Source organism: Leptonychotes weddellii, chromosome 1 (assembly GCF_054177405.1).
Source record: "Leptonychotes weddellii isolate Sample4059 chromosome 1, ASM5417740v2, whole genome shotgun sequence".
In the NCBI taxonomy this organism is placed as follows: Eukaryota; Metazoa; Chordata; class Mammalia; order Carnivora; family Phocidae; genus Leptonychotes; species Leptonychotes weddellii.
Window position 1 is genome coordinate 5352176 of NC_138369.1, and position 12125 is coordinate 5364300.

Sequence of the window (12125 nt, forward strand, 5' to 3'; positions counted from 1 at the left end):
GCAAAGAACATAAATAGCCAATTTAAAATGAAATACAAAGATAAAAAACATAAGAAAAAAAGTCCAACCTCAAAGCCACACCAAAAAAAAAAAAAAAAAGAAGAAGCAAATTAAAATGAGATGTGATTTTTAACTTATCGAATTGGCAAGGCTTTTGTTTCTGTTTAATTATAGTACTTAGTGTTATTCAAATTACAGACACATGGACTTTTTTTTCATGGCTGGTGAGTGCTAAAATATAGTACTTTATTTTTGAAAAGATTTTTATTTGAGAGAGCAAGCAAGAGAGAGAGCATGAACTTGAGGGGAGGGGCAGAGGCAGAGGGAGAAGCAGGCTTCCCGCTGAGCAGGGAGCCCGGTGCTGGGCTCCATCCCAGGATCCTGAGATCATGATCTAAGCTGAAGGCAGATGCTTGACCGACTGAGCCACCTAGGTGCCCCTAAAATTTACTACTTTTATAATATGTATCAAACATAAAGGATCTTACTATGTGAACCGACAATTCTGGTTCTAGAAATTTATCCTGAGGAAATGATCAGAGATGTCCAAAAAAGATACATGTTCAAGGAAATGCAGCCCAGCATTAGCAAAGATAGCAAAAAGTCTGGAGAATTAAAACAATTCTTTATTTTGCAGCAGGGAGGCAGGCAGGGCACCCAAGGTGCAAATCTGAAGGAGGCACTCACCCCCAGGGGCTGACCCTGCATCTCCATGACTCAGAGGAAGAGTCCTCAAATTTTGCACCCTGGTGCTTCCCTTTCTTCACCCTGGTTCCATGGCCACGGGAATCGGTGGCGTGAGCAGGACTGTGGGGTCTGGGAAGCCGAGACGGGGTGTGGGGGGTGAAGCCTGGCTCTCAGATTGTGTCCCCAGACCCGCTAAGTCCTGGCAACTTGGTGACCTCCAGCTTCCCTGCTCCTGAGGAAGAAGGGACAAGGAGGAGGGACATGCAGACAACTGCATGTGGCCATAGGTTTCCTTTTCTCATGTCCCATTCAACCACCAAATATTTACAGTCTTTCTGTGGCCAGGAGCTGCCGGGGAGGGGGAGGAGGCAGTTTCCTGTCATTCAGGAGGGTGTCTCAGGGTGCCCTCCGTGGCCTTGGCCAAGCACTTCTTCAGATGGCCCCGCTTGAAATCCCTGCTCCACCAGGGGTCAGTTGTGGGATTTGGGGCAAGACCCCTCCAGTCTCTGAACCTCTTTTCCCAGTCTGTTAACTGGTCTTAGTCACGGTCCCTCCCACCTTGGCTTATGTGACGATTAAGTAAAACCAACCAGCACAGAGCACTTCAAATAGTGCCTGGTGTTTTCCTAAGTGTTTGGTAAACCGCTGTTGATAGGAAAGACCTTAGGGACCAGGGACCAGGTTCCCTCCGGGATTCCTTAGAACCCATTTTCCTCCTTGGCCTCGGAGAGTCTGAATACACAGGCATGTTTATAAATGCAGACAACTTGGCCTTACATGCAAATTTTTAAAAAATGAGGGCTCCACAGCATTTCTTCGGTGAATTTAAAAGGATTTTTTTGAGGGGAGGACCGCCTAGCACACAGGGCCCTTCCTGGCGAATTTTTCATCTGTGAGAGGTGCTGTTGGGATTAATTTGCAGGACCCCCTGCAAGATGAAAATACAGGTACCCTTGTTTAAAAATTATTAAGACTCTTTTTTAAGATTTTATTTATTTGAAAGAGCAAGAGAGCGCGAGTGGCGGGGGGAAGGGACAGAGGGGGAGGGAGAAGCAGGCTTCCCGATGAGCAGGGAGCCCGATGTGGGGCTCGATCCCAGGACCCAGGGATCAGACCTGAGCCAAAGGCAGACGTTTAACCGACTGAGCCACCCAGGTGCCCCTAAAAATTATTAAGACTTTCAAGATGGTGACAGTGGAGTGTTAGGGATGAGGGCCCTTCCAAGTGTGGGGACTTGGGCGATGGCCTGGGTTGCGTGCCTGTGAGCTGGCCCTGGGGGGGGGCGGGTGGGAGAAGGCTGACAGTAGGCAGTGGTCTGGGGGTCAGGGCCTCTGAGCCTGGCGCCCAGCCCTGTGGAGCAAGCTGGTGTTTTAGGACTGCTGGAAAAGAGGGGCCGGGGAGACCAGGGGAGAGGCTCGGGGACAAGAGAAGGGGCAGGTGCGTGTGGCCCTTCATTATAGGTACAGGTGTGATTTGTGATAGGAACACATTTTGATGTGAACCATTTATTTTCTTATTCTATTTCAGTAGATGTCCCGTCGAATATTGCAAAAATCATCATCGGCCCCCTCATCTTTGTCTTTCTCTTCAGTGTTGTGATTGGAAGTATCTACCTGTTCCTGAGAAAGAGGTGGGTGCAGTGGTGTGCTGGTAGATGGTTAAAGACTGGCTCTCCAGGAAAGAAAGTATGCCTTGATCTAGAGACAGCTGTTAGCTAAGTTTATTATAAATTGGACTGACATAAGGGATGGGAATAGCACGCAATGTACAGGTAATGATCATAATACCATTTGTAACACTCTATCCTAAATTCCCCCTAGCTCGTTATTCTCACCAAATGTTTTGGTTGATTTTTCTTCCCCCCCCGCCGTGAACCTTTGTATCTACAGCCAACCTGTGGTGGCAAGTGATGAATGAGCATAGCTCGACCTGAATGTTCATTGATACTTTGTTTTCATTAAAGAGCAAGGTAAAAATGAACTAAGATGTGTAGATTCATCAAGGAAGAAGTGACTTCGCTCAGTCACGTAGTAACTCTTAGATGCTGGAGGAACATTTTCTCAAATTTTTTTTTTTTTTTTGCCATTTGCAAATCATGGCCACAGAGATGACATCCTTTTTTGTTGTTGTTGTTTAAGATTTATTTATTTTAGAGAGCGAGAGCAAGAGAGAGAGAGAGAGCAGGGGGTGGGGCAGAGGAAGAGAGAATCCCAAGCAGACTCCATGCTGAGCACAGAGCCCGATGCGGGGCTTGATCCCAGGACCCTGAGATCATGACCTGAGCCGAAATCAAGAGTCGGCCGCTTCACTGACTGAGCCCCACCGGCGCCCCGAAATGACACACTTTTAAGCTTATTCTGCTTTGTTAACATTTTTTGCCATCCTTTTCTCAAGCCTGGACAGACAACAGAACAATAGATCAAGTCTTGGTTTGTACCGTTCCCGTTTCTTTCTATGATGTAAATATTCCTACTGTGGCCAATTTCCAGCTACAGACATACCACTGATGATAGTAAGAAGCAAAATGATAATTAGGAAGTGGTGAGTTTTGCTTTCAATGTCATTTTGTTTAATCGTAAGCCTATGTCATTTAATTTTGGACGATGGCTCTATTAATAACCTGCTCTCAGATTTCCTGAAAACTTAGCAGTTGTTTCTCAGGAGCTGGGCTGAGAACAGCAAAGGGCGAGTGGCTTGTAGGTATTACACGGACAGCCACAGATTACAGTGTAGGGTCCCATGTTGATGTGCGTAAGTAGCCGTCTGATGGGCTTCTACTCCTAACACCCCAGGATCCAGGGGTGTTATCCAGGATCACGTGGATGCTGCTGCTAAGGGTTGTCATTGGCACTGGGGAGCTTGTGACCCCCCCGTGTGAGTGACCCAGAGCCCCGTGAGAATATCCAGCTGGAATGTCTGCCTCTTTCTCTTCCAGGCAGCCGGATGGGCCACTGGGACCGCTGTACGCGTCTTCAAACCCCGAGTACCTCAGTGCCAGTGACGGTGAGTCCCATCCCCGTGCCCCTGGGTTGCCAGAATCCTGCCTTTTGGGGTCCCTGGCCGTCACTGTCAAGTGCAAGTCCGGGGCTGGCCCCCGGGGAGGCTGAGATGAGCCCTCTGGTTCATGTGAGCTCGCAGACCTGCCCCTTGCTGCAGAGACCGAGTTACTGAGAGCATCCAGACAGCCGCTGTCTGGCACCTGTTTGGACGGGCTGGTCTAGCTGGTCTGGGACCCGTGAGCTGGGCTGGGAGGCTGACAGAGAGTCCGGTGTCCCAGCTATTGGGGGCCGGGGGTGGAATTGGGACCTGGGCCAGAAACCCACACCGAGGGTCAGAGCCAGAGGGCCGCGTATGGACTCGCCATCCAGGTTGGGGGTCGGGAGCCAAAATGAGACACTGCGGATAAAGGGCGGGGAAGACAAGAGTGAAGGGTAAGATGGGGTCCGCAGGAGGCTGTGTGGACTGAAACCTGTATTTCCCCTGATTGTACACTGAGCGGCCCCTGCAGATGAGGCTCTCCTTCCGAGGAGAAAGCGTCTGCCACGTTACAAGTTTCCAAAGTCCTTCACGCAGCAGAAACCAAAAAGTGACTTCCGAGGCATGAACGCTGTTGCCTGGCAGGATGCTGCCATGGGATATGGGGGTGATGTTTTTAGGGACACCCAGGATTTGTTTTCATCAGGTCCGATAGGGGAGTGTGGGAGAAGGTGGACAAGAGCTTTTATTGTGGTGTCCTTGGGAAGGCAAGGCAAGGCGGGGTAAGACCAAGGACTCGCTGTCTTGAATGATTTCAGTGGGTTCTGGGGTGTAGGGGCTGGCTCTGGGGTGATCGGCCCCCCTGGGCGGGGTTACGGCTTGGGCTCTGGATCGGTGGTTTTGTAGGTAGAAGGTGCTCTCACAGGCAAGTCATTTACTGTCTCTAGGGATTGGCCGCCCTTGGGAGGGGCAGTCCCTCCAAGGTCATCGAGGCCCCAGATGCTAAAGCATCAGAATAGGGAAACTAGGAGAGGTGGGTCTTCCAGGTGGGAATTGTGCAGGGAACAGGAGCGGGAGGAAGTGAACATGGATGGGGGCGCCTCCTCCCCCAGGGATGGCATTGTTAGCCCACTTCGGAGGTGGGGAAGCTGAACCTCAGGGCTGCCACTGGACCCCATGGTAAGGGGTGAGGCCAGGATGGTTGTGCAGGGCTGCTCCTGCGCCCTACCACCCTGCTTCCTTCTGGGAATGCAGGAGCGGCTGAGGGCACGGGGTGCCCGGTGAAAGCTGGAAATTGGACCTCACGGGTCTCTAAGGCTGGGAGGGCCTGGGCCAAAGGGAACGCACAGGGAAAGATCCAGGCTTGGAGTCCCGGGGGACAGGGTATCCCCACTGAGCATCTGTGTGTGCTCATCTGCCTGAGGCCCTGGTGACCGAATCAGTTTGCTGGGGCTCCTGTAACAAACACTATGGACCGGATGGCTTAGCAAACAGAATTTTGTTTCCTCACGGTTCTGGAAGCTGGGAGTCTGAGATCAAGGCGTCAGGAGGGTTGGTTTCTTCTGAGGCCTCTCTCCTTGGGCTGTGGACGACTGTGTTCTCCCCAGGTCCTCACATGGTCAGCCTTGTGTGCCTGTCTGTGTCTGAATGTCCTCTTCTTAAAAGGACACCAGTCATATGGGATTAGAGCCACCCCACTGACTTCATTTGAACTTGATTGCCTCTGGAATGGCCCTGTCTTTAAATACATTCTGAGGTACCAGGATTAAGACTTCAACATAAGTTCTGGGGGGATGGGGGCACAGTTGAGCCCCCCTTCTGAGGAAAGCAAGAACCATTTTGGATTTTCTTATGAGGCCTTTGTGCATTCGTCTGCAAATTTGTTTGCTGTGTAGCGAACCACCCCAAAGTTAGTGGCTTGAAACAACCAGCATTTCAATTCGGTGGGTCTGCCACCTGGGATCTGCTCGGCTGGGCAGACCTTTTGATCTCGCCGGGGCTCATTCACATGGCTATGGGCTGCCTGCCGATCAGCTGGTGCTGGGTAGTCTCGGATGGGCTCACTGGTATGGCCAGCAGTTGGCAGGCTGGCTGGTCTCCCATCCCCTTGGCACTTTGCAGAAACAACAGCCTCAGATGGGAAGTAGTGTTGTGGGGTGGCGGGGCTCTGAAATCAGATAGAAAGGACGAGGAGGCAGGCTCAGCTCGGCACGTACCGGCCAGAACCCTGGACTGGTGGTGGCTCCTTCCCAGGCCTCTGCTGTCCCCTCCATGAAAGACAGGGACCCACGCCTGTCCTGTTCTCGGCTCTGCACCCAGTGCCTGGCACAAGTCCTGGACCACAGAAGTCCCTTAATGAACATTCGCCAGTGGGAGGGCCCCGGTGGGAGGTGGCTGGGGGTCCCTCCCGGGGGTCCGCCGAGGACGCTGTGTAGATAAATGAGGAGTAGTCTTCCCATGTTCTGTGTATGTGCCGGACGAGTGGGAGGTGCCTCGGGAGAAGATCACGCTCCTGCGTGAGCTGGGGCAGGGCTCCTTCGGCATGGTGTACGAAGGCAACGCGAGGGACATTGTCAAGGGCGAGGCGGAGACCCGCGTGGCGGTGAAGACGGTCAACGAGTCGGCCAGTTTGCGGGAGAGGATCGAGTTTCTCAACGAGGCCTCAGTCATGAAGGGCTTCACCTGTCATCACGTGGTGAGTCCTGCCTTTGCCCCGAAGCGGACAGAGGTGTCCTTTCGTGCCTGCTCCCTTGTCCCCCCCTCCTCCGTCCTTCCTCCTCCTCCCGCACGAAGCAGGAGGACTCTAGGTGTGGACCCCCGGCCTGTCCCCCACTCTGCTAAGCACCCTAAAGGTGTCGGGGAGGCTCCGTCCCTTCTCCCTTCTCGAATCCTGTCCTCTCCCCCCCTTGCACGGAGCCGGACTCCTTCCTTTGCCTTCCACAATCTTCTGTCTCTTCCCTCTTCCTGGCCCCTTTGTAACCCTGAAATATGCAATGGATGGTTCGCTCCATCCCTGTCCCCCCTCCTGAGTCAGCCCAGACTCTTCCCATGCTGCTGCTCCCACGTGGCCCCACAGCTTCTCCTTGAGCCTTGTGTCCTTTCTTCCCTGCCATGCGTGGCTGAGGGGATCTGCTCTGTGCTGAGCCCCAGTCTTGTCTCTTCGGTGCAGCAGATTCCTGCCCTCTTACGGAGTTTCCAGGACAGCCGTGGACACAGACCCTAAACCCAATAAGTTCCTCATGGAGGACGTTAGGAGCCGATGCTGTGGCAGGATGGAACAAGAGAGCACAGTCAGGGGCTGGGCATTTGGGAGTGGGGAAGGTGTCGTAAGGACGGAGGGACTGAGCCATGTGGACATGGCAGGGAACAGAGGGCCTGGCAGAGGGAACAGCAAGTGCAAAGCCTTGGACGTGGGAATGTGCCTTATGTGCTCAGGGCCCCCGAGGAGATCTCCAAGGGTCTGCCTCGGAGTGTTGCTGTGTGGGGGCATGTCCCTCTGCTCCCCCACCCCACCAGACTGTGACTCCTGAATTCTCCCTCCCTCACCCGACCCTCCTGTCCCCACAAGGCACTGACCCTGGCATTTGAGCTAGACAGACCAGGGCTCCCCACACAGGGTGCTGTGTGTGATGCAGACATCAGACGGGGAGACCTTGGTGATGGAAACCTTCCCACCGACCCTCACCCAATATTGCACCCTGCTTGCTCCGCAGGTCCGCCTCCTGGGGGTGGTGTCCAAAGGCCAGCCAACGCTGGTGGTGATGGAGCTGATGGCTCACGGCGACCTGAAGAGCTACCTCCGCTCCCTGCGGCCGGAGGCTGAGGTGAGCTGGTTCTGGGGACCCGGCAGGGCGCCTGCCCCCAGCCGCGGGCACCCGGGTCCCTCAACGCCACCCCCTGTTTTGACTTCAGAATAACCCTGGCCGCCCTCCCCCTACCCTGCAAGAGATGATTCAGATGGCGGCGGAGATTGCCGACGGGATGGCCTACCTGAATGCCAAGAAGTTTGTGCACCGAGATCTCGCAGCCCGAAACTGCATGGTCGCCCACGATTTCACTGTCAAAATTGGAGGTGCGTCTGGCCTTCTGCTTGGAACTGTGTGGCCCGGGCCCAGTTTGATTGCAGAAGGACTTGTCTGGCCTGAGCAGTCGAGTCTTCGCCAATAGCGCAAAGAGGGCCCGGTCCTCAGACTGTAATTTAATTGCATTTGCTCGTGAGCTTGGTCACTTCCTGCTCTGGATGACAGTGGTGTTCCCTGTTGGCAGAAGCCACTGCACTAGGAGCTGACAGATGGGACTGACGATGGATAGGTCACCATGATTTTCCTGCCCTCATGCAGCACGCGGTCTTCATCTGCATCACCCGCTGCGGTAGCAGCCATTTACGTTCAAGTTAACTGAAATTAACTAGAATTAAAAACGTATTCCCTTGGCTGCACTGGCCACATTGTAAGTGAGCAGTCGCCACCTTGAGCCTGGTGGCTGCCATATTGGGTAGTGTGGTGTAGACCGCGTTCATGATCCCGGCAAGTTCTACTGGACAGGGCTATTGAAAGGCGAACAGTAAAATCGTGCTTGTATGAACAAGAGAAGGAAGGCTGGGGAAAGAGCCCAGGTGATGGTGATGGAAACCTTCCCACCGACCCTCACCCACGATTGCGCCGTGCTTGCTCCGCAGGTCCGCCTCCTGGGGGTGGCAGCCTTTTGGCCAAAACTTGCAGGATGGGTTGACCTGAATGAATGACAGCCTCCCAGGGGGCGTTCCAGCATATGCAAAGGCCTGAGGCTGGAAGCATGGCTGATGTGGGGTGAATAGAAGGAACAGGGAGGGAAGCAGAGTGGCATGAGATGTGAGGTTAGAGAGAGAAGCGGGAGCCAGACCTGGAAGGATCTTATTAGTCAATAAGTCATCTAGCCGTTATCCTAAGGAGCCAGCGCGGAGCCAGAAGTAACGTGATTCTATTTATGATCCCAGACGACATTATCAGCAAGGGAAGCCAGAAGGGATGTCATCCCATTTATAATCCAACAAAGACCTTATCCTCCATTAGCCATGGGAAGCAAGATATAATGTGATCCTATTTATGTAGCTTCTCTTGGGCAGTGGGCTGTCAGAGTCAGGATGGAGGGAAGGTCCTGCAGGTGAGAGATGGCGGTGGGGCTGGAGTGACGGAGAGGAAGAGTTGGGTTAGAGCGGGATGTGGAAGGAGAGCCGGCAGGACTCGCCGCTGTCTTAGATGTGGGTACGAGGAAAGGGGCGTGGTCAAAAGGGGACCTGCCCCTGGGTTTTGAGCCGGGCAGCTGGGTAGCGGTGGGGCCATACCTAGTGGAGAAGAGGAGGTTGGCTGCAGAGACTCAACTCTTTGGTTTGGGATGCCTGCAAGGTCATGGGTGGGAAGGAAGTGTTGCTGAGAATGGGATTCCCAGCTTGTGGGCTGGAACGTCGCTTCTTTGCCACTTGGTGCTGCCTTTTCCTTCCCTTTACATGGTGGCCCATGCTTTCCCTCCACATCCCCATGAGTACCCTCAGAATCCATCCTCACGGGATTTGGCCACCACCAAGGTGAGCACACACCTGGGGCAGCTGAGCCCATCTGAGGGCTCTACAAGGCAAGATGGGGCAAGATGGAGACAGCTGGACTGTAGGCTGAAGGTTAAGACCATGTGAACCCTTGGTTGTCAGATTTTGGGATGACCAGAGACATCTATGAAACGGATTACTACCGGAAAGGAGGCAAGGGTCTGCTCCCCGTGCGGTGGATGGCACCGGAATCCCTGAAGGACGGGGTCTTTACCACTTCTTCTGACATGTGGTGAGTGGTGCGTGGATTGGCGGACAGAGTGCTGGGCTCGAATCCCAGGGCATTCCCTTAGTGTGACCAGCAAGAGGGGGCCAGTTAAAACATGCCTTCCTCACAGCCCCTTGATCAAGAAAGTGAAGGGGAGGACCCTTGCATGGCTACTCACGTTCCGACTGAGACTCATCTAGGCATTTCTGAACGCAGCATGAATTGTTTAACGAACTGGCCAGCCACGTGGCGTTCTAGTAAACCAAGGAGGGGTGCATGTGTGTGTGCGTGTGTGTATTTTTATGGCTCCTTTGTTACTACTTTCAACTGTCGTTGGCAGGTCCTTCGGCGTGGTCCTTTGGGAAATCACCAGCTTGGCAGAACAGCCTTACCAAGGCCTGTCTAATGAACAGGTGTTGAAATTTGTCATGGATGGAGGGTATCTGGATCAACCCGACAATTGTCCAGAGAGAGTGTAAGTGTAGAAAGACTAGGTGGTGTGTGGGCTCTCCATCAAAAAGGCACTGCCCTTTGGTTTGCATGTCGTATGTCTACACGTGTGTGCTTGTGTTTGCATGTTGTGTCTTCGCATGGACGCTTTTTTTGCGCATCACATCTACATACATGCTTGTGTTTGCATGCCGTGTCTTTACACATATGCTTTCTTGCATATCATGTCTGTGGAAGGTTGTAGAAAACCCCTACAGCAATGCTTACCACGGGAGAAGGAAACTGGGTAGCTGGGGTGGGATATTTATGTTTAACTGTTGGTTCTTTATATGCTTAACATTTTGTTAGGGAATGAATATAATCTGACATGTCCATTATATCTCAACAGAGTTGGGAAAAAAAGAAATCAGAAGCAGAAACATTAAAATTATGTTTTGGTCAGGGATATGTGTTACCTATCTCCCGCTCCCCCAGTTTTTGTTGTAAATTTTGGTCATAGAAAAAATAAGGGGCGCCTGGGTGGCTCAGTCGGTTAAGCGTCTGCCTTCAACTCAGGTCGTGATCCTGGGGTCCTGGGATCGAGCGCCGCCATTGGGCTCCCTGCTCAGCGCAGAACCTGCTTCTTTCTCCCCCTCTGCCCCTCCCCCAGCTCATGCTCTCTCTCTTGTTTGCTCGTGCTCTCTCTCTCTCAAATTAATAAATAAAATCTTTAAAAAAAACTATTAAAAAATAAAAAATAAAATGGCATAGCAATTGAAATTTTAAATGATGCTTATAAAATATTTTATAACTTGGTGGATAAACCTATGTTAAAATATTAAATATAAAAAGTGTCTATACATCACATTACCAAATATCTTTAGATAGGAAAGATAAGAGGTTAGATCTGAAGGAGAGTTGTATGCAGACTGCAGTTTCTCTATGTTCTGGGGTGTTTCCTTTCTGCCATGAGCTTGTTTACATATAAAGTCCTTTATCAGTGTTTCTTAAGAAAAAAGTATGCCCGGGGCGCCTGGGTGGCTCAGTTGGTTAGGCGACTGCCTTCGGCTCAGGTCATGATCCTGGAGTCCCGGGATCGAGTCCCGCATCGGGCTTCCTGCTCAGCAGGGAGCCTGCTTCTCCCTCTGACCCTCCCCCCTCTCATGTACTCTCTCTCTCTCATTCTCTCTCTCTCAAATAAATAAATAAAATCTTTAAAAAAAAAAAAAAGAAAAAAGTTTGCCCTCCTGAAAAATCCAGGGGGAAAGGCCAATCTGAGGCTTCATCCCCCAAAGAATAAGACTGTTCATTTAGAAAACACAATTGGAAGGGACCTCATATGAAAAAGAGTATGAAGCAGAGTTACTTAGAAACTGTGAGCAAAGTATTTCTGAATGGTGCTTCGCGAGAGTCCTTTCCTGGCCATTAGCAGCTTGCTGGACCGTTCCAGGACCAGGGAGATCAGGTAGGCCCTAGGGCAGAGGGCCACACACTTTCTATAAAGGGCCGTATTGTAAATATTCTGAGCTTTGTGGGCCCTGTGGCTCTCTGCTGCGGCTACCCAACTTTGTTGTGTAGACTGAAGGCAGCCGTGAACAGTGCATAAGTGAGGACGTGTGGAGACACTTCAGGGGGCCGGATTTGGTAGTTACAGTGGGGAGAGGAAGAGGTAAAAGAGAAACCCCAAGCCCTCAGCACTTGTACTGTGTGTTCTTGGCTGAGTCGGGTTGTAACCCCCTGCTACCAGCTTGGAGAGCGTGAGCGCCAGGCCCGCAGGATGGCTGCTCAGAGCTGGCCCTCTAGGTTCAGTCCACTCAGCTGCCCCATCAGGCCTCAAGCATCTCAACCCTGAAGGATCTTTGACCCTAGAAAGATTGCTTCTTGGCACAGGGAAGCCTTTCAAGCAGCCCCAGTAGGAATTAAACTTTATGAAATGCACCAAACGGGAGGAAAAGAAATCAGGAATGTATAAAATGCTCAACCTTGTCCAACATGTAGGTGCATCAAGAGGGGCCCTTCTTTTTTTTTTTTTTTTTGCATGGTAATTTTTTTTTTAATTCTTATGTTAATCCCCATACATTACATCATTAGTTTTAGATGTAGTGTTCCATGATTCATTGTTTGTGCATAACACCCAGTGCTCCATGCAGAATGTGCCCTCCTCAATACCCACCACCAGGCTAACCCATCCTCCCACCCCCCTCCCCTCTAGAACCCTCAGTTTGTTTTTCAGAGTCCATCGTC

The 12125-nt window shown here is 51.9% G+C and overlaps 1 protein-coding gene across 4 annotated transcripts in view; it reads left to right on the forward strand.

Moving 5' to 3' along the window:
* The window catches only part of INSR (insulin receptor), a 117180-nt gene that overhangs the window by 99215 nt on the left and 5840 nt on the right, over positions 1–12125 (forward strand). For 2 of the 4 annotated variants that reach the window (XM_081812151.1, XM_081812161.1), the window contains 7 exons: positions 2215–2317; positions 3623–3690; positions 6114–6358; positions 7377–7487; positions 7576–7735; positions 9347–9476; positions 9793–9927. In XM_081812151.1, the coding sequence (XP_081668277.1) occupies positions 2215–2317; positions 3623–3690; positions 6114–6358; positions 7377–7487; positions 7576–7735; positions 9347–9476; positions 9793–9927 (952 nt within the window). The remainder of the gene's footprint in view (positions 1–2214; positions 2318–3622; positions 3691–6113; positions 6359–7376; positions 7488–7575; positions 7736–9346; positions 9477–9792; positions 9928–12125) is intronic. The other 2 variants (XM_081812154.1, XM_081812170.1) reach the window with 1 other exon arrangement.